Source organism: Aedes albopictus, chromosome 1, assembly GCF_035046485.1.
Source record: "Aedes albopictus strain Foshan chromosome 1, AalbF5, whole genome shotgun sequence".
In the NCBI taxonomy this organism is placed as follows: Eukaryota; Metazoa; Arthropoda; class Insecta; order Diptera; family Culicidae; genus Aedes; species Aedes albopictus.
In genome coordinates, this window is record NC_085136.1 from 244,382,675 (window position 1) to 244,404,805 (window position 22,131).

At 43.4% G+C, this 22,131-nt stretch overlaps 1 protein-coding gene across 1 annotated transcript; it reads right to left on the reverse strand.

Moving 5' to 3' along the window:
- Window positions 1-7,084: 7,084 nt before the first annotated feature.
- On the reverse strand, window positions 7,085-21,421 carry LOC109411872 (general transcriptional corepressor trfA-like). Its single transcript, XM_062846542.1, has 5 exons — window positions 21,209-21,421; window positions 20,467-21,143; window positions 19,675-20,409; window positions 7,468-7,693; window positions 7,085-7,397 (listed from the first exon to the last, which is right to left on the reverse strand). Exons 1-5 carry the CDS (start codon window positions 21,239-21,241, stop codon window positions 7,209-7,211), a joined length of 1,860 nt encoding a protein of 619 aa, XP_062702526.1. The 5' UTR covers window positions 21,242-21,421; the 3' UTR covers window positions 7,085-7,208.
- Window positions 21,422-22,131: the final 710 nt, after the last annotated feature.

Below are 22,131 nucleotides of genomic sequence, written 5' to 3' on the forward strand. Positions count from 1 at the left end.
AAATTCTGCATGTTTTTCCTAGATATGCAATGTATTACTACTACTACCCATCATAGTCTGTTGAAATTTTGATCCCAGAGCTATTCTAAGGCCTCCAAAATACTCCGAAGTTTGTGACACAAATCTAACATTCTCAACCAAATTTTATGCACGATGAATGATCACAGAACATAGTCTACGGTACTCAAAAAGCCTTAAAGCACCCCTAGAAAATTCACGGTACATGGCTTGGGTGATCTAGGTCATCCAAACTACTCTGGAATTCATTTTCTTAAGATCTATCGTTTGTGTTCACTCTGTTCAAGAAATTTAGCCGCGTTGATGTCCATTAGACCTCACTATGCTATGAGCAACTTGATATTGTGGTAGTTGGACATTCCGTGAAATACAAATGGCCTCCAATAAACTTTGAAGTTTAGGTTACGATATCTACATACTGTATCATACTTTAGTTGTGAAAATTATTCGTGGAATGTAGTCTATACTGATGATGAAAGCTCAGTGCACATCTATAATGTTTTGGTACACTCATGCGATATTCCAGGCTTTCCAAACTATTTTGGAGTTAGGAACTTCAAGGCCTACAGGCTCTACTCTTGTTTTTTTTTCACTCTAACGGCATAATTCTTTCACGATTGTGTCTGTTGCACCTTATTATATTACGAGTATCTCTATTTGTTGCTATTTGGGTGTCTACTGACATACAAATGAACCCAATGTATTCTGAAGTATGAGTCGCAATATCTGTAAATCTTAGGATATTTTTATTGTAGCGAATACTCGCGGAATATAATTTACGCTACTCTTAGAATCACAGAGTACAATTCTGATAACTTAGCAACATTTACTTTGTGATCTAGGTCATTCAAACTATTCTGGAATTAAGACCTTCAAGCTCTACAAGCTCTACTCTTGTATCTCCTTGCTTTATCGATGTAATTCTTCCACGATTACCTTTGTTGTATCTCATAATATGTTGAGTATTTCTTTGTGTTCCTTTGGAAGTGTCGGAAATTACCCAAGAATTCCTGTAGGCGTTCCTCGGAAATTCCTCCAGAAGTTCATCGTGATGATCTCCGAGAACAAATTTTCGAGAAACTGCTGGGAATCTCCTGAAGAATTTCACGGGAAGTCCTGAGACATTCCCTAGAAACTCGTAGAGGTATTCTTGGAGAACATCACGATGAACTTCTGAGGGACTCCTGGAGGAATTTCCGAGGAACGCCTAGAGGAGTTCTTGGGTAATTTCCGACACTTCCAAATACCATAAAGATCATTTGTATGTTAGTGGATGCACAAGGAACACAAATGAATACTCAACATATTATGAGAAACAACAAAGGTAATCGTGGAAGAATTACATCGATAAAGCAAAGAGATACAAGAGTAGAGCTTGTAGAGCTTGTAGAGCTTAAAGGTCTTAGCTCCAGAACAGTTTGGATGACCTAAATCACCAAGTGAATGTTGCTAAGTTATCAGTGTAGACTACATTCCGCGAATATTTTTCACAACTAAAGCATGATACAGTGTAGATATCGTAACCCAAACTTCAAAGTGTATTGGAGGCCATTTGTATTTCACGGAATGTCCAACTACCACAATATCAAGTTACTCATAGCATAGTGAGGTCTAATGGACATCAACGCGATTAAATTTCTTGAACAGAGTGAACACAAACGATAGATCTTAAGAAAATGAATTCCAGAGTAGTTTGGATGACCTAGATCACCCAAGCCATGTACCGTCGATAGGGGTGACAATGGGTCTGGGGGGTGAGATTGGGTCAAAACGGAGAAACATAAAATTTGAAATAGCTCATCAACTACATATCGCTAATTTATGTTGAAAACATTGTATTATTTCAAAGTGGAGATATTTTTACACGTCATGATGCAGAATAAAATGTTTAGCAATAATACTTTTTTGTTAAATTTGTGGCTAAATTTATATGATGAAACTACTACTTAATCACCCTGAAAAAATTTCTCCATCGTAATGTTTCACACAAGTACCTAACCATAATTTTTTTATAAGTGATTAGCTGTAGGTATAACCTGGTTGATGCAATGAAAAACGTGGGCTGTCATTGCTCTTTTTTATTTAAAAATTCAATATTTTCGACCCAATGTCTAAATATTAAGAATGGGGGTGAGATTGGGTCAAGCAAGTTATCGAGTACACATAACCTTAACTAAAAATTCAACTTGTTATCCAGTCCCCATTTGACGTTAGAGTTGTGCCATGTTTACCTATCTTCATAAAAGCACGATTTTCTTCGAAAATATGTCGAAGAAGTGGCAAGCGGTAGTGTTCATACGTTTAGTGCCTGAAATCATTTATAACAATAAACCCATGCGTTTGGACAGAAGAATAAGTCTACAAGAACTCATACAAAATTTATTTAAAAAATCCGTTTAAATGTTATTGCAGGAGAGGGTCTAATAATGTGAAATGTTGTGTAACATAACTTCTTTGTCGTCAGACCTGATAATGTTCTAGGATGTCAATGATGTCTTAATTACTCATATTTTTCCGTAATGAAGGAGCAGATTTGCAATAACCTTGGCAATAACTTTGCCGAAGACAAAATTCATTTTAATCAAGTAAGTCAGTAAGTGATTTTATACAACCATTTTTTACTTTTGAGGTTACAAAAAATTCTTCTTTAACCATCCTATTGGGAACAGTTCGATGACGAAAGTGTATGATTTGGATTAAAAACGACTGTAAAGCCAAAGGAAGGTTAAAGTCGTACCTGGTAAATCTCAGTCAAATTTACCCACCAGCGTGAAATGAAGATCAATGACCCATCAATCACGGTTATGAATGCCTCCAGTCTGATCAATGGTATTATACCTTCAAGCTTCCTTGCTCCATTGTGCGCATTATGCTGCTGGCATCACGAATAGCAATGTTTACCCAAAAGCCTCAAGAAACCCATAGATGCGATATCTGCTAACACGTTTCGAAAAAGCCCAATTGCACAGTATGGGTGCAAATCGTAAGATATCCCACACCTCCATGAGCCCATTCATCAACCAACGCAACGTCCGAACAGGAACCAGGAAGAAACATCCTCTTCTGGTCAACGTCCACGTCCACGTTCGTCGCAATTGACGCTGGAACATATCCATTACGAACTCAGCGGGTGGATCTAGTTTCACAATGCCCACAAATGCAACAAAATGTGACACCTCGAAGGTGGTCGTCGTCGATCGGATCGAACGATCCGACCAATAATGGAGGAGGGTCCGTCTGTCAAGTAAATCCTTATTACATCGGAAAATTGTGGAATGAAGGACATTAGCAAACATCATACAATCTCCTTTGCTTCCGGTTATCCACAGACAAACGGACTTTTCATATTGGTAATTCTTAGATGTGATCTAGCAGGGGTTCTCAACTTGATTGATTGGGACCTAGAGGTTATAAGAAGACAATAAAAAATATCTTGTTAATCATTGACGATGGAAGCTCAGCCAATGTTACCTCTGTTTGTCTCTGCTAATAGTTTGATATGGTCTTGTCATGCGAAATAAAATCTTCTGATTGTATCTTTACTTTTTACCTGATCGTTGTCCATATCCAAGTTTTATCACGCCAAGCAATTGGGAACAAATGTACAGTGGTAGTCAATATATTTATAACTTTTACAAACGCTGTTGTGAGACCATATGGGTAGGAAATTCTATTGAGGCACTTCCTACAAAAACTCGATCAATTTTATTCATATTGATTTGAATATTGTACACGGTGAGATACGTATTGTGTTAAGATGTGTAAAAATTCAAGGTGTGTACCTAGAACAGTTAACCGATTTAGCCTAGTTTATGGTGTTACTTCATCTAGCCTGTGTCGAATTGACGAATGGAACAATGAATATTGAGTTCATTAAAAACATGTTTATCAAATTCTGAAAAATGCTGAGAAAAATACAATGAAGTCGCAAATATATTGACCAATACTGTAACTGCTGTGACGATGATTTTGAACCGAAAGGTGCTGAAGCACACAGGAAGAATTAACTTGTTTTTCTTTGGTTACATACAACCAAAGAAATCACAATCGTTATGAATTGAGATATGCCTATAATACCTATCCTAGTACTTCCGCAGCTTCTTTGCCACAGAATCTTCATCGATTTGATTCAGCTGAGCCCTTGGCTTTGATGGCTTTTGATGCTTCTTTGTGTGATATGAATGATCCTACCGGACAAATTCAACAACATTTTGAAAAGTTCTTCCGTTACTGCATCGTCTGCTTTTTTCTTCGCTTGTTCATCTTCTTCTTCTTCTTTTTGGCTCGACGTCCCCACTGGGACTTGGCCTGCCTCGCTTCAACTTAGTGTTCTTTGAGCACTTCCACAGTTATTAATTGAAGGGCTTTCTTTGCCTGCCATTGCATGAATTTGTATATTGTGAGGCAAGTACAATGATACTCTATGCCCAGGGAGTCGAGACAATTTTCCCGACCGGAACGGGAATCGAACCCGCCGTCTCCGGATTGGCGATCCATAGCCTTAACCACTAGGCTAACTGGAGACCCCTCGCTTGTTCAGTAAAACGTTATTGAACAAATATTAATGATTTCATTGGTGATTAGAAAGGAATGAATAGATTTAGAAACCAATTCTGGCATCAGGCTACTTGGGTAGTTAGGACAATAAAAGCATAATATGTCGTGCAGGTGGTCTGCAGAAAATTAGACCCATTCCGAATAGGAGAAATTTCACATTACCTCACCTTGATATCTTGTTGGCTACTATTATTTCCTCGAACGTTTAGGGTTTCCAGGGTTTCTTCGTTCGACCACGTTCAGCCAATGCGTTCACGGCCGCCCGTGAAGTCGCCGATCTCTACGTGATTCTCTGTATCCAGCCCACTAAAGTCTACCGTATTTAATTCGTTTCACAATATTTGCTTCTTTGCGCACTTGATACAACTCGTACGCAGTACTATGCGCTCCAAATGCTTTTCGGTCTGCCTCCTTTAACGCCCACGTCTCATGACCACAGAAGAGAAGAGTACCGGAAGTAAAAGCGTCAGAGAATTATGTTAACAACGAGCTATGGGAACCCTTGCAGTGGGTTTCCTCATTACATCAAAAGAATCATGCTACAGCAACTCTTTATATAGGGTATTGATTCCCTTCTTAAGCATGTGGCTCCCATTTTCATCCTACGAAAAACAAAGGATTCAAGCGCTGTTTGTTTTGTTTCTAATTTTTGTATTTTTTGTTAGAAGTGAGCACCCATGAAAACAAAAAGAACGGACTCAATCGGGGCCGTAATCGCTTGTTTTCGAATAGGATGAATATGGGAGCGTGAGATTAATGATGGAACACATACCCTAAATATAAAAATTATACAAGACATGCTTATCTAATAATCATCTTTTTCTTGTTTGAGAATATTTCTATAATTACTTCTAAACATCCAATGAACATGCTATGAATAAATGAATATCCATCATTAATACACAATCAATAAACCTCGAAATATCTACTCTAATGAACATTTTGAATATGAGCACTGATTGATTGTTCTTTCAGTTGAGAAACACTTATATACATGAAATTGAAGTTGGAAGCTGCAAATACGCTGGGGTATTCATCTGAACCATGCAGAAAACCGTGGTCCGCAAACTTACTACGTTTCTTCCTGGCTCCTTTTATTATGGCCATCGGCGAATGAGTTTTCCACGATAAAACAAATATCTTCCGATGAAACTACTCTGCTGCACTACATCCTCCTCCGAAAACGTAATGATTTGCGCCATCCAAACATCCTAGAGGTTCGTACATACTTGTCAGCAGCTCAAGCTCTTCGTCAAGTCATCCGCAGAGAAAGGGTCGAACATACTGCACCATTGATAAACCGACCCTGCCAGGCAGCAAGAACAAGAACAGGAGCAGATGCAACCAACGATTCTCAGGTCATTATCAATTTTAATTGACTTTTTGGTGATGTGAATAAACATGTTTAGAAATCATATTCGGACACATCTGATATAGTCAGATACCTACTTCGGATTCGGATTCCTCATTACTTGTCTGTTCAAACTCTGTTTCTTCTCGTGAGCTATCTGCTGATCTGCATGATAAAATGTCATCATCTGAACAAAACCGCTATCCGTAGAATGCTAATGCAGTGTGCTATTGGACAGAAACTCCTGATCTGACAACTTTATGTCCCAGTGATAGCCGCATCATGTCGAGGAGATTGTCTTCTGGTGACGTCTTTCTAGCAAGGTGTGTACGACCATGTTTGTAGCGGTTGTTGCATTTCTCACCAGCTTGTTTATCGATTAAACTTGAAGGAAATGGCAAAAAAGTAATTTTAATATTGAGGGTTATGACTTACTTTACTATTTCAATTACAAAAAAATACTTACGAGATTTCTGATCAACGATGCCATGTGACTACATTTATGGAAGCATTTTTTTATTTCTTGTTGGGTACCTAAGCCACTACGACCAGTTGTTAGATCTATTGTGACATGGAAGCATAGCAGAAACTGTTTGACAAAATCGCATTCTTTCCTGATCAGCTTTTCGGTTTTTATATACAACTCTTAAACTTTTTCATCGTTCAATTGATTTGACGAAAGCGCCAAACAGCTGAGTAATCTGATGTTTTCTATTAGAGTTTGGAAAAGTTCTCAGGGTCTGCTAACAGTATTCGAGCCATGTTTCCATTGTTGCTGCTTCCTATTTTGGGTAGGTTTATATTCATGCTGAAGCATTTCTCTAGCGGGTCTGAAATTTCGCAAGCTTTGGTCTTGCACAGCAACATGAGCCGATAGGATACGGTGGGCGGAGCATGTTGCAAGAACGCCGGATATCAATCCTGCAAAGATTGTGTTTGCAATAATCCGGAAGGTACAAGATCTCCATTTCATCACAGCGGAAAAGGTGAACTGAAGAGGTCGATTGTGATTTGGCGAGTGTATAACGTTCCCGAGGTTGGAGAGAAGCAGCAGCGAACCGAAATATGTGGCGTAATATTGTGGACTCAGTTTTCTTATCTAAGTGAAGATACTAAGCTAAATAAATGAATGAATCATTGTTAAATGGCGCACGAACCTTCTAATAAACGATAATTCAAAAAAACATTTTATTCCAACGAATCGAGAAAAATCTTACTGTAATAAAATAGAACATCAACGTTGATTTCGAGACAGCGTTGCTACTAATAAATGCTCTCAGTCTCATCGTTTCCGGGTTCGACTGGTGCCCATCATCGAGTTTAGAGTAGTCGGCGTCAGATCCATGGGATTGGCCTCCTCTTGGAGTTTGATGCGTTCGAGCGCTTTTATTCGATCGTCAAATCGATGCAAATCCATCCAAACTCGCAGGCCCCACTCCATGACCAGCGTCGAGGCGAAAAAATCCGTGTACTATAAAATTACAGTCAAAAAAATCTCCCGTTAGTTCTACCGGAGGTTTAGTTCTTCAACGTAATTTTACCATTCCACGCTCGTCTTCCGGAGTCAGTTCCTGCTCAAGGCACCTTATCATGGCGTAGGCTTGATCGTCGGTGAGGACACTTATTACTTCGGTGTAGTTGCACAGTTCGGAATCGCGCAGTTCGACTTCCGTTTTATTCTTGTATTCATCGTAGATGCACCTCAAAGCGTCTCGATGGTTGTGGAATGTAGCCTCGATTTCGTCGGCAGACAGCTTATGGCAGTTTCTGGAAAATTTGAATGAAGATGTATTCAATAACTGTTGGCACTCAATGGACATACAAAAGTCATTAATTTACATAGTAATTAATAGCAACCCACATATAACCACGCAGCTCAAAAACGGTGACATAAAGCAAGGATTGTAGCTAACTTCAATTTAGCTAGTAAGCTAGTTGAATTTGGCTAGTGATCCAAGAATCACATTTACATTGACCCTCTTCTGGGCCCATGGCCCTACCAAACATGGATACTTAAATATCGTGTAACGAATGATACAATATGATATGATAAGAAGCCGTCACCATTGCAGGAATTGTTATATCGTCCTGTTACCTCCTATCAGTAGCAAGATCACGATGCACAACAGTACTCCCAAGTCGTTGCATGAAGGGCCAAACCGGAAAGTGAATCCCTAAGTACTTAGACCTATAAGCAATCCACTATGTACAAGAGCAGAGAGAATCTTCTTCCACCAAAAGTTCATATCTTACCGATCATCAACTTGTAATGCATACTAGGACTTCCGTCTGGTAGTTTGCTATAGAGCACATCAAACTTATCGCAGTTTGTTGTAAAACATTAGATTTCAACTTTGATTCGGCTCACTGAATTGCAACCTTGGAAGCGCACACTTTCGCGATTTAGTTGTCTAGCTGCCATGAATCTTTCATCCAACCTGTAATCAGTTCAACACGCTTCCCTATTAATCCCCAAATGGGTTCAATAATGTGCAAATGTAGTACGACGTAGTTTGACAATATGACTCAACTTACCACATTTCTCGAAACCTTTGAAGAAAAGAAACCAATCCTTTCGTTTTTTTTTAAACCTGTGAAATTCTCAACACTAGCCTAATGCCTTCTTCTAGTGGTAACATGACGCCTTGCCAAGTATCCCAAACAATCAGAACACCCTTTCTGGGTAGGAACCTGTACTAAGACGCCTCGCATGCAGTCGGAAATGCCTTGGTTGTAGAACAATCGATACAGCAGTTTTGTCGCTACTAGGTACATACTGCTATCATAGCACCCTCGAGGTTAGTTGCATAGCCTACAACAACGAACATCGATGACTCGCTTTGGGGAGTCCACCGAAGTAGCATGTTGGCGCTTATAGCCAGTTTCCCGAGCCAGTTGTTCTCGGAAGGCAGGCAGTGGCAGGGTCGAAACCACACCTATTTCCAACTGCACAGCAAGTATCAAGAACTGATACCGCGTGCACAGCAATTTGACCTTCCCGTAATTAAAGCCAGCACACATAAGGATGTGCCGACATAGGGCCTCCACCTGCACCGACGTTACCGAGAACCCCTTTCTAATATACTGCTTACTTTCAGTCCTGGGCACCCATTGTGGTGCAGAGAGCCAAATTCGTTGTTGAGGCTGCGCCGCCATGAGCTTCTGGGTCTGCCTCTACTGCGATGTCCTGCTGGGTTCCAGTCTAACGCTTGTTTGCAGATTTCGTTTCCGCCCCTGCGTAGAGTGTGGCCGATCCACCTCCACTTTTGCTCCCGAATTTCTGTCGCTATCGGCTTTTATTTAATGACATCGACGATGGAGCTCTACATTGGAGATCCAATTGTGAGGCCACCATGCACGAATTATATTCCGCATGCATCTATTGATGTAGACCTCCAGCCATTGCGTGTTCTCCACTGATATTTAGACACCAGGTTTTACTGGCGTATAGCAGCAGTTTTAACGTTCGAGTTCAAAATTCGGATTTTGGTTCGTCGTCTGATCTGGTTGGTTTTCCATACATATCTTGAACTCGCAAAAGCAGTCCTCACCTTCTTGATCCGTGCACCTGTGTCGATCTTGGTAATGGGCTGCCACAGCAATCCACGATTTAGTTCACGGTCAATAGCACCTACCAGGATCTCGTCGATTACGATGAGGAACAGTAGCTGTGAATATTACGCAACTCACTATAACAATCCGTTTCCGACATTCTTAGCAAACTGCAGTAGAATCACTTGGCATGATACGGGACCTCGCATTACAGGCGACTGGCTCCGCCAAAGCTCCACTCTTCAATGATGCAGCAACACACTCACTGTCGCGTCATGATGATTGCTGTCACCGATGCTTACTAGGGGAAGGACACGCAAAGGGAATATCACTAATCATTATTCACACATCACACCCCACAGTAGCGGTGATAGTATACATCCTTGTCTCACTCCAGCAACGACCCGGATGGGATCGGACAAGACACCGTTGTGCAGTACTCTGCACGAAAATGTCCTGTACTGTGCTTTAATGACGCCGATGATTTTCTCAGAAAGACCCGTGCGCCTGAGGGCTTCCCACATGTTTCCGTGAGACGGTCGAAAGATTTTTCGTAATCAATGAACACCAGGTACTCTTGGAATTCATTCATTTGCTCCAGGATGATACGGAGCGTGACAATATGGTCCACACGGGATCGTCCGGCACGGAATCCTGCTTGCTACCTCTTGTATCCGGTTAAGGATCACTTTGCAGAGGACTTTGAGAACGATACACAATAACATGAGCCCCGCCAATTATCGCATAGAGTCAGATCACCATTTTTTAGGTATCTTTACTAAGACACCTTGCATCCAGTCGGCCGGAAATGTCGCTGTTTCCCATATGTTACAGAATAATTGATACAGTAGTTGTGCGGATACTACGGGGTCAGCTTTGAGCATCTCAGCTGATATGCGAACGACCCCTGGGGCCCTGTTCGATTTCATGCTACGGATGGCTGTTTTTATCTCCTGCACTGATGGGGCTTCGGGGTTGACACGGGTAATGCGTTGAACTCTTGGCAGATCATGCTGAGGTGTTGATGGCGTGACCGACACTTGAAAAAGTTTCCAAAGTGCTCGAAGCAGCGTTTCAACTGGTCAGCCGGGTCGGTAAGAAACTGTCCAGACGTGTCTTTCACGGGCATCGTGGCATTCATCTTGGTCCCACTAAGGCGACGTGAGACATCGTATAGGAGACGGATGTCGCCGGTTTTTGCGGCTTTCTCGCCTTCGTCGGCTAGGGAGTCCGCCCACGCTCTTTTGTCCCATCTACATGAGCGTTTCCTTCTCGAGAGCCGAATAGCGCTGACGGGCTACGGCTTTGGCTCATCGTGTTTTCGTTCGCCCTATCATGGCTATGGCGTTCCTACGCTCCTCTATCTTCCTCCAGGTATCATCTGTGATCCACTGCTTTCTTCGGGTGCGTAGCTCACCCAAATTATTCGGTGGCGATGAAGGCGTTCTTGATGGCGCTCCATTGATCTCCTACGCTTTCACCTTCTGGAATATTCGCAGCACGGTTCTTTAGCTCCTCGATGAAGGACCTTTTCACCGCAGCGTCTACCAGACGGCGTGTGTTGAACCGGCGTTCGATTTTCACCTCCTGTCGATGGATCCTAGCAATGAGCAGTCGGATATCGCCAATTAGGAGATGATGGTCGGACGCAATGTCGGCGCTACGTTTGTTCCGCACATCATTTGATTTTCCGTGACGCCATCACAGGAAACCCATGTCACTTTGTGCCCTGGCCGATGAGGAAATAGCGATCCCCCAATCACCATGTCATTGTTGCCACAAAACTCTGCTAACAGCTCTCCGTTTTCGCTCATTTCTCCGAGACCATGGCGTCCCATGACGTGCTCGCTGATAGTCCGAGTTGTCGGAACCAACCTTCGCGTTGAGGTCACCCATGAGGATCACCTTTCGGAATGTTGTCCACGACAGCATTCAAGTTGACTGTAGAAGTTCTCTTTATCTTGAAATTCGGCAGCATCGATTGGCGCGTAACATTGGACGGTTTTCAAAACCCTTGTTCTGAGTCTGGCTACAATTATCCTCTTATTAATAGGTCCCCACTTCATGAGCGCAGCGTGGCGGGCGTGAGCGCAGAGCAGGAAACCAACTCCACGGTGGCGAGGAGCGTGTTCACCTCGTAGGCCAGGGTATAGCAGAATTTGACCCGACGTCAATCTATGTTCTCCAAAGTTCGGCCAACGGACTTCGCTCAGTCCTAGGATCTCAAGCTTCATACGGCATGCCTGATTGGCTAATTGTGCCAGTTTACCCTACTGGGCTAGGGTTGATACATTCCAAGTTCCAATTCTTGTCCGTTGTTTCGCGCTAAAACTAGTTCCCGTTGAATCAGTTCGTAATCTTTCATTTTCGGTTTCAGTAACGATTTTTTGGGTTTCGGAAACAGTAGGTTGTTGGCCTAAGGTCCCCTACCCACCATGGTGGGGCTGCCACCTTAGGTATAGCTGCCGGTGGAGGAGCATTTCATACTCAGCCGCTGGATGCCAAAACAGACGCTGTTTGAGCCGCACCTCCTTGGTGAACAGACGCTCAAGACGTACCTTCTCAATCTAGCTGAAGTCAGAAGAGCAACAGTGTCCAGGCTTCACTACCAACTAAGCACACAACTCTTAGCTGGCGGTCTTTGTCATCGCTTGACCCGTGGACGCAAATTGTGAGGACCCTCCTTTTCGGATTAGTCGAAACACCACCCCAAAATACGCATCCGCTACTGAAAAACTGTAGCGGCGACTTCATCCAATGTATGCTGAAACCAGCGTGCACATTTTATGGTGGGACAATTTTATATGTCTGTGCGTCGTATTTGGCGCCAGATCGTCAATACTTACTTCACAGACAACCAGACGTAACTCTTACAGGAAATTTATCAGCGCGAGACAATGTTGGCCATGATGAGACAATGTTGGCCATGATGAATTGCGATTTGACGTTTGTCTAACACTCACACTACAACACAAATCGCCTGTAGTTTTCCTTTCCATCATTCAGCAATGTGTACACTAGCAAACATCAAGGCAAATGAACACTAGCGCCTGTGGTGAAAGGATCGCGGAAATCAGATGAAACTTAAATTGATCGTTAAATTCATGTGCCAAACCGTTTTGAAGAGTGTTACTTCTATTTGTCTGTGCTTACTTGCTAGCATTAAGGAGAAACTTCAGAGAATACCAACATGGCTGCCACACTGGCCGACTTGGTCCCCTACTCACGTTTTCAAGAGCACCAATCTTGAAAATTCATAAACAAATGCCTCTTTTAGCATGTGAGCAAAGCCAGGAAAAACAAGTGCGGCTTGGTCCGATGCTTTGTTCGTCGGATTTGTGCCTCTTAAGTTTGTATGAAAAATTGCAATGGGTTTTCATGATGCTTCATCTTAAAATGGCTAGTTTCCACCTGATAAGTACTGTGTAAAAAGGTAGGACAAGTAATGGCCACGTAAAACTTTTGCAATCAAAATTACTTAAGCGTTCGCAGTTGATAAATAATTTGCAGCCAGAAATATTTGCCAACAGATGGCAGTGTCATGCGATGCTGTCAGTCATGTTCAGTGTTGGTAAAAACTCAAATTCTCAAATCTCATGCTTGAGTTGTTTCACGCGCGATTCGACTCGCCAAACTCACTGCTGAAAAAATCATACATGAGTTGACTCGCGATTTCACTCATTGCGTTATTCCTTGGTGTTCTTATTATTTACATCGAAGTTATTAGGATTGTATGATAGAACCCATATATCCGAGGCGGTAAACGCACGGGTATTCAGCATGACCATGCTGAGGGTGACGGGTTCGATTCCCGGTCGGTCCAGGATCTTTTCGTTAAGGAAATTTCCTTGACTTCCTTGGGCATAGAGTACCTTCGTGCCTGCCACACGATATACACATGCAAAAAGGTCATTGGTAGAGGAAGCTCTCAGTTAATAACTGTGGAAGTGCTCATAGAACACTAAGCTGAGAAGCAGGCTTTGTCCCAGGAGGACGTTACGCCAAGAAGAGAGAGAGAGAGAGAGATGATAGAACAAAAGCAAACCTATTGTAGCCAGCCCGTGCGATCCGTCTCAAAACACGTGGCTTAAGCGCCACTCCACAAGGGAGACCACATGCCCAATTTTAATTTGTCCGGATGAGACTCTCCTGAGGGCGAGTCCATTTAATATTCTCGAAAGGAATTTTACGGATCGTTCCAGCCGGCATACGAACCAAACGACCGAACGGGTTCACCCTATTACCACAACATTACTATTAATCGCGAAGGCTCTCAGAGAGACAACTCAAAGTGAGACAACATTCGCGGTTGCTCACCAATTCTCATCACTGGCAGACAAGTCACTCGACGCGATACGCATCAGCAAATAAGAGACGGACTGAGAACCCCATCAATCATACTCCTAATGGGAGGGCGGGAACGACAACAAAACGCGTAGTGACGTGCAATGCATGGCAATCAATCAAACACTAGGGATATTACGGTAACACTTCATACTAACATTTATTGGAGCTAGACGCTACATTACGGATTACGAATAACAAACTATATTTCACATTTTTACATTCTTACATGCTAGTATTTATTTGGGTATTCGTGTATAGGTGTTCGTTCTCTCTAGCTACTGTCTATCGTGTGTGCGAGTTCTCTCCCTAGATTCTATCTATCTACAACGTGCTCATGTGCTCATGTGTTCTGTGTGACGTCACGACCTTTGGCGGCGCATCTGCGGGCTAGTCTGCGCTCCTGGTGTGACAACCGGATCTGGGCGGCGGCAATTCGTCACGCACGCACGACGATCTTCACTTCGTTACGAGGCCTTAACAGCACATCGTCTTCAGTCCGTGACTGGCAAAAAAGAACTCCGAGGCGCCCTCAACGGACGCCCCACTCCACAAAAAAAAGGGTTGTTTCGACTCACCGACTTCGTTGGCTTACGTCCTGATGTCGTTGACCCGTGGCCCAGGTCAGTGCTCCGTCCGAGACGGGCGTGTTGAACGGCGATCACCAATGGCCGCTATCGATGAATGATGTATCGCGCGTTTCGCGACCAACGCACTTGCAATGGCGGTGGCGGTCAAATTGGTGGATGGCCTATGACTCGCGAATCGCTGAGGTCCCCTGAGCCTCACTCGGTCGATTTGGTGACGGATCGACCGACTTCCGGCAGGTTGATGGTTGACCGGGAATGTTTCCGTCCGTGAGGGGAGAAGTTCGCGTGCTTGGGTGAGGGTAGATATGCTGCGAAATGAACAGCCTTCTGGCGTATAAAACGAACACTAAGCACGAGCACAATATGGCACATTACGAGCACAATTACCTGTTACTTCTGACTTCTAACTAATTCGCACACAGAATTCTACCTTACGCACACTTTTTATATACTAAAGAACGAACAAGAATTTAATTAATTAAAATGTACTTAACGTCACTAGGAATTCCTTACTTCACAACGGATAACGAACAAACTAGCCGGGGTCCGTGGCGTAGTTGGTCACACGTTCGCTTCATATGCGGATGGTCATGGGTTTGATTCCCAGCCCCGGCACTTGCAATTTTTCTTCAGTTGCTTTTCCCCCGAGAGCAACTGACACTGACCCTCTTCTGAGACCCATAGCTCAAACGGACCCGGATACCTGGACATCGGCGAACTGCTACTCATAATGGACCCCCCCAATCGGACTGGAAAGGAACAACGGCCATCCATCATCATCCTTGTGCTCATCATTCTACTAGGTATAAAGTAGAAAAAGTGAAAGTAGCAGAAAGGCAACCAGTTCGATAAAGTAGAATATAATCTAGGCGCTGTACAAAAAATGTAAGTGCAGCTGTCAATTGAAATTGCTCACGTAGTGCCCCAGTGGACAATAGAGCTGAAAATTAGGTTAGGTGATTAAGAATAAAAAAAAAACGAACAAACTACAAACGCGCACACTTCCAGTTTGCTGGGTAGTCACGAACGAAATGATCGAGTCTGTAATCCCTCAGATTAAGACAGTGAATTCTCGGGCGCACCGGAAGCTCGTCATTTCCCGAAAACTCGTCGTACACTTTCGTGATCGCAAGTCACGAAGGATAGCTCGGAGCGATGGTCGTGCTGCTGTCCCTTTCCAACCTTTCGGAGACACAAGTGTGCTCGCCTCAGGAGAGATTTCGCAAAATGTTCGCAATCCATGATTGCCTACTCTAAGGGAATTCCAATAATTTGAATTTAATTACACTGAATATTGATTTAAACTTATTCTCAACAGGCATTGATATAATATTTACAACATTTACATTAGAATATACACAAAAATTATATACAAATTTCCTGACTGCTACACTATCGTACAACAACATTGGATGTCGTTCAAATTGATTTGGATTCGTTTTACAAGCGAACGAGATTTCAGCGCTTGACTCGTGAGAGCGAGATTTTGCATGAAAATCTCGCGCGTGAGAAAATGATTCAGAATCGCGCGCGAGTTTACTCACGCAGGAGCGGTTCATGAGTGAGCTTTGAGTGTGATTTTACCAACACTAGACGTTAATTTTCCGTACGAAATAACATGTCGATGTACTATTCCGTGAGTAAAAGTGGCATTTCTCTTTCTTTTTTGTTTCATCTTTCGCACCAAAGACATCAGTGTGCATTAAGCTGTTAGTACGCAGAGGCCTTAGGCCTGTAGTAAACAGGGTCAAATATATGACAAGGAAAGAACTCAGGAAACAACATCAGTTTGAAGCGGAAAACGCAATGGGGCCGGCAACGGAATGCGGAAGCACTCTGGTATGGACCAATCCACAAGTATGCCGCTGCGGTAAAACACAATGAGCGCGGATTTCCTGCGATTAATTTCAAAACAACTTCAGTTCGGTGAATATGTTTGTTTCCTGGAAGAATAGAATTAAGTGAGAATCTGCAGCATTGCTCTTGCTCTGTCTTGCTCTATCGAAAGAAATCTGAGGTTTCCTAGTTTTCAAAAATTTCTAAAAGAGTTCTTTCAGGAGTTTCCTGATATTTCCTCTAGAATGTCCCACAGGAGTTCACGGGAATTCATCCAGAAGTTTTCCTCCAGTTCTTCCTCCAGGGGATTATCAGGGATTGTTCCGGAGTTTCCCGGTTATTCCCGAGGGAATTCCCCGTAAATTCCTCCAAGAGTTCCCCGGGAATTCCTCAAGGAGTGTTCCGGAAATTCCTCCAGGGATTCTCCAGGAAATCATCAAGAAATTATCAGGTTTTTTCAAGAAATCCCCGATAAAACTTCCGGGAGTTCCCTGAGAATCCCTCCAGAAGTTTTTGTTAATTCCTTCAGATGTTTGTCGGGAGAATATCCAGGAGTTCCCAGTGAGTTCTTGTAGGAGTTCCCCGGGAATTCCTTTGGGATTCCCCAATGAGTTTCCAAGGAATTTCCCAGGAACTCATCTAAAATTACCTCGAGAATTCCACCAGAAGTTCGCCAATAATTCCACCAGGAATTCCTCTGAAATTCCCGTGCAATTCTTCCAGAATTCCTGCAGGACTTCTCCGGAGAGATTCCTGGAGCAATCATCAGATCAGCAAATCTCCAGAAATTTCTTCTGAGATTTCTCCAATAATTCCTCCGGAGATTCCTTCAAAAATTCCTCCGGAGCTTCCTTCAGGAATTCCTCTGGAGATTCCTTCAGGAATTCCTCCGGAGATTCCTTCAAAAATTCCTCCGGAGCTTCCTTCAGGAATTCCTCTGGAGATTCCTTCAGGAATTCCTCCGGAGAATCCTTCAGGAATCCCTCCGGAGATTCCCCCAATAATCCCTCCGGAAATTGCTTCACGAATTCTTTCGGAGATTTCTCCGGGAATTCCTCTGGAGATTCCTCCGGAGATTCCTCTAGGAATTCTTTCTGAGATTTTTCCAATAATTCCTCCGGGAATTTCTCAAGAGATTCCTCCGGGAATTCTTCCGGAGATTCCTCCGGAAATTCTTCCGGAGATTCCTCCGGAAATTCCTTCACGAATTCCTCCGAAGATTCTCTCAAAGATTCCTGCAGTAATTTCTTCGGAGATTCCTCCAGGCATTCCTTCGCAGATTACTTCAGGAATTCCTCCGGAAGTTCCTCCAGGAATTCCTGCTAAGATTCCTCAAGGAATTTCTCCGGGGATTCTTCCAGAAATTTCTCCGGAGATTCCTCCACGGGTTCCTCCAGGAATTGATCCGGAGATTCCTTCAGGAATGCCTCCGGAGATTCCTCCAGGAGTTCCTCTGGAGATTTCTACAGGAATTCCCCCAAAGATTCCTGCAATAATTTCTTTGGTGATTCCTTCAGGAATTCCTTCGTAGATTTCTTCAGGAATTCCCCCGGAGATTCTTTCGAGGGATCCTCGGGGGAATTCGTGGAGGAATCCTCGGAGGAATTCCTGGAAGAATCCTCGGAGAAATTCCTGGAGGAATTCTTGGAGGAATTCTTGGAGGAATTCTCGGAGGAATCTCCGGAGGAATTCAAGGAGGAATTTCTGGAGAAATCTCCGAAGAAACCTCCGGAGGATTTCGTGGAAGAATCTCCGGAGCAATTTCTGGAGGAATCTCCGGAAGGTTTTCCCCAAGGAATTTCCGAAAAAGTACTGCAGGAATCTCCGAAGGAACGAAAGATTTCCAGCCGCTAACCTCCAAGAGATTGAAGAGGAGGTTAGCCGCTTGAAAAACAACAGAGCCGCTGGAGCAGATCAACTACATACCAAGCGAGTTACTAAAATACGGTGGAGAAGCACTGGTGAGAGCACTACACTGGGTCATTACCAAGATTTGGGAAGAGGAAGTATTACCGGAGGAGTGGATGGAAGGTATCGTGTGTCCCATCTACAAAAAGGACAACAAGTTGGATTGCGGTAACCATCGCGCGATCACACTACTGAGTGCTGCCTATAGGTACTCTCTCAAATTTTATGCCGCCGCCTTTCACCGATTGCAAGAGAGTTCGTGGGAAAATACCAGGCTGGATTCATGGATAAACGCGCTACAACGGACCAGATGTTCGCCATCCGCCAGGTGTTGCAGAAATGCCGCGAATACAACGTGCCCACACATCACTTGTTCATCGATTTCAAATCGGCGTATGATACAATCGATCGAGAACAGCATGGCAGATTATGCACGAATACGGATTCCCGGATATACTGATACGATTGATCAAGGCGACGATGGATCGAGTGATGTGCGTAGTTCGAGTATCAGGTACATTCTCGAGTCCCTTCGAATCACGCAGAGGGTTACGGCAGGGTGATGGTCTTTCGTGATTGCTGTTTAACATTACGTTAGAGTGTGTAATAAGGAGAGCGGAAATAAACACGAGTGGGACTATTTTCACGAAGTCCGTTCAGCTGCTTGGTTTCGCTGATGATATTGATATTATAGCTCGTAAATTTGAGACGATGGCGGAAACGTACAGCCGACTACAGAATGAAGCCAGGCGAATCGGGTCAGTCATTAATGTGTCGAAGACAAAGTATATGATGGCAAAGGGCTCCAGGGAGGAATTACTGCGCCCGCATCCCCGAATTTCTATTGACGATGACGAAATCGAGGCGGTTGAAGAATTCGTATACTCACTAATGACCGCCGACAACGACATTTTTCGGCCATCTCAGACACCAACCCTCCCCCTCGTAGACTTTTGTCGAAATAAAATTTTCAAAATTATTGTGGATTGTATCCAATGGATGTCATCAATTATTTTTTCAGCACGTTCGTGCATTCTTAATACGAAATGTGGATGTTGGGACCAAGTTTGGAACAGAAACAAGAAATGGAACCGTTTAAAACGTTGTACCTTGGATTCATGAATCCTGCTGTATAGGTGTTTAAAAATAATGTTATGCGGATAGTATAAACATTAAGCATAACAAGCACAAATTTATTTGATAACAATAAACTGTTTGAAACTATTTGTCGTTTCGATGTTTGTTTTTGTTAACAACAAATAAACGTTGTGAAATTTGTATAGGATACTATTTTCAACCATATGATTGTCAATATCAAACAATAGTAGAAACCACAACCATAATCAAAATCATATTTTAGTTTGTTTCAACAAATGCATATAGATAATTTGTTAAAATGTGTTATTTGCCTATTACTTTCTACTCGTACCCTTTGTACCCATAAGAAGCGAGTACAAAAAGAAAAACTCATGGTTAAGCTACAAAAGAAAAAAAAATATCAAAAGAAGAGCTACTCACAAAATGGGAATATCCAGCAAGGACTTATCCTCGGGAAACATCTTGTTCAGCTGTTCCAAGCCGGCGATCGTTTTGCGCATGTTTTCCTCTTCCTCCTTCAGCTTTTCGTGATCGACTTGAAGTGGAACGACTTCGGCAGCAGCAGCAGCCGCCACCGCCGCATCCGCTGGGGGTTCTTCTTTCTCCTTGTCCTTCTTTCCCTTCCGGCGCTTATCCTGATCCTTATCCTTGGAGGAATTTTCATCCGACTTATTCCGACTGGACTTTTTCAACCAGCCTTCAATCGATTTGGAGGAGCTCCCCGTGGGTGCGTACTCCTCGTCGTCCTTCCGGCGCCGTTTGGCCGCGCTTGAGGATGATGACGACGTTGGTGGGGAAGCAGTATATTCGCCGGAGCTCATCAATCCACTGTAGCAGACTCCGGTTTTAGTTTTCCGCGGTAGTTGCGTGCGCTTGCAGTCCTCGGTGCTTTCGGTTTTGGCACTGCTGCCAACTGTCGTAGCCCCCGTCAGCTCGTCGGTGCTGTTGGATATGATATCCTGCAGTAGTGGGGACCGTTCGGGACTGAACATATCCTCGTCGCTACGATTGAGGGTGGGCTCTACTTTGGGTGGTTCTTCTTCTTCCTCGTCGTCGGTCCCGAACAATTTCATGTCCTTCTCACGGCGACGCCTCTTGCCAATGGTGGAACCTTCCAGGGAGTTAGAATTCGATGGTTTCAGATTTGTATCCGACCTGTTTGAGAAATTATATAATCTTTAAATTGTTTGCGATGTTTTAGGTAAATCGTACCTGGTCGGAGTGCTCAGACTTCTCGGAACGTATGCGACCTTATCCGGTAGGGAATCCTGGCTGGAAGTCGGTGTGTACGGGTCCGGTTCCTGCTTGATATTCTCTTCGATTTTCCGTGCCTTGTAGCTAGACGAATAGGCTGGCGATTTGCCATTGATGGCCGTCGGAATGTACTCCATGGACGCGTTCGACCCGGAAGATCCGGATTTCTTCACCGGAACCGGTGTGTACTCCTGACTCTGCGAAGGCATTTCCTTCAGTTTTTTGTTCTCCTTCTGTAACCTTTCGATGAGCTTCTTCTTCTCTTCCAGCTCCCGGAGCAAATCTTTCGTTGCATCCGAGATGTGGACCACCAAGCACTCCCGGTGAAGCTTCTGATCATCATCATTGAAAACGACATTCAGATGTGATCGGGCGTTCTCATCCCTAAACTCGTACCGCAACACATAGCCAGGTTTCCCATCCAACCGACACTCGTACTCCTGGTTCAGCTGGCATCTACTGTCCTCGGATTTGGCCCGCTCGGCAAACTGCTTCCGGCAGATGTCACCCAGCTTCCGGTAGATGATTTTCCAAACCTCGGCTGGAATGAATTTGTTTTCCGCTCCAACCGTATCCCACGGTCGCTGGCAGTCCGGGTGAACGATCAAATCCATCAGCACGTACTTCTTTCCGACCTACAATGGGGAAGAGCAAGAATCAACAGGCTGTTCCTCAGCTCCAAGGTAAATGTTTTGCTTACCCTCATCTTCTCGATAAAATGCGACAAGATCATCTTGGCAGAGGATGTTTAACAGCGAGGTGGAGAACTTTCAGTGTACACAAATTTTCTACATTAGAAGCACTAAATTGCGAAAGAAATCAAAAGTTAACAACTTAAAATAAAATGGAAAATTTTCAGAATGTCTCTTCTCGCGATTGAATGTTTTGATTGATTTCGTTCGAGTCGTCCTCTTCGTCCGCCGCAGCGCCACCGCTACGTTGTCAACAAACACGCAGAGCGCTGCGCCGAAGGGTGCATGCTTGGATGTAGAGGCCGTTGATAAATTACGTTACGCTTTACAACTGCACGCAGAAAAATGGCGCTTTAAGGCTCAAATGAGAATCAAAACTGAAAAAGCACTTTTCTGCAGAATGACAAAAAAGCGAACCAAACCCTCGTGTCCGATTGTCATAATTGACTATATAAACAATCGGACGTTCTTATTTTCTTCGCCTTGTGGATCGTTTTGAGAAAAAGTGCTTTTTTAGTTCTGGAACATTTGCCTTTCTCAAAACAATAAAACGCATGGCTGATTTTCAAACTGAGAATTGGCTTCTTTAGTGGTGTTGAGACAATTTTATATTCTGAATCTGCATGCCAAACTGAGCCGAAATCCAAATTTTCATGAATTTTGGTGCCCGGTAACCTATTTAAAAATCAGTTTAAAGTTTGTATGGGAGCGATTTGTCGAATAACCCCTCGTCGCATTTTGTACTGGGCGGAGCTGTCAAGCAGTTGCTCAGCTGTCAAAAGGTGATTTCAAAAAATCTCTTTGAAATTGATTTTAGGTACCAAAATAAAGTTTAAAAAATCTGAAAAAATCATTGCGGCTCAGAAAAAGGTGCTCTTTCGTATAAAATCAAAAAATCTATACATTTTCCAAAATTTAAAAACCCAATTTA

Bases quoted from the DNA above. Each gene is read 5' to 3' on its own strand.
- LOC109411872 (XM_062846542.1), bottom strand. From the start codon at position 21,241: ATGATCTTGTCGCATTTTATCGAGAAGATGAGG. The intron at 7,694-19,674 runs GTGAGTAGCTCT...CAAATTTTCCAG, and splicing joins TTGCTGGATATTCCCATTTT to AAACTGCCATAAGCTGTCTG. The intron at 7,398-7,467 runs GTAAAATTACGT...GTAATTTTATAG, and splicing joins CGGAAGACGAGCGTGGAATG to TACACGGATTTTTTCGCCTC.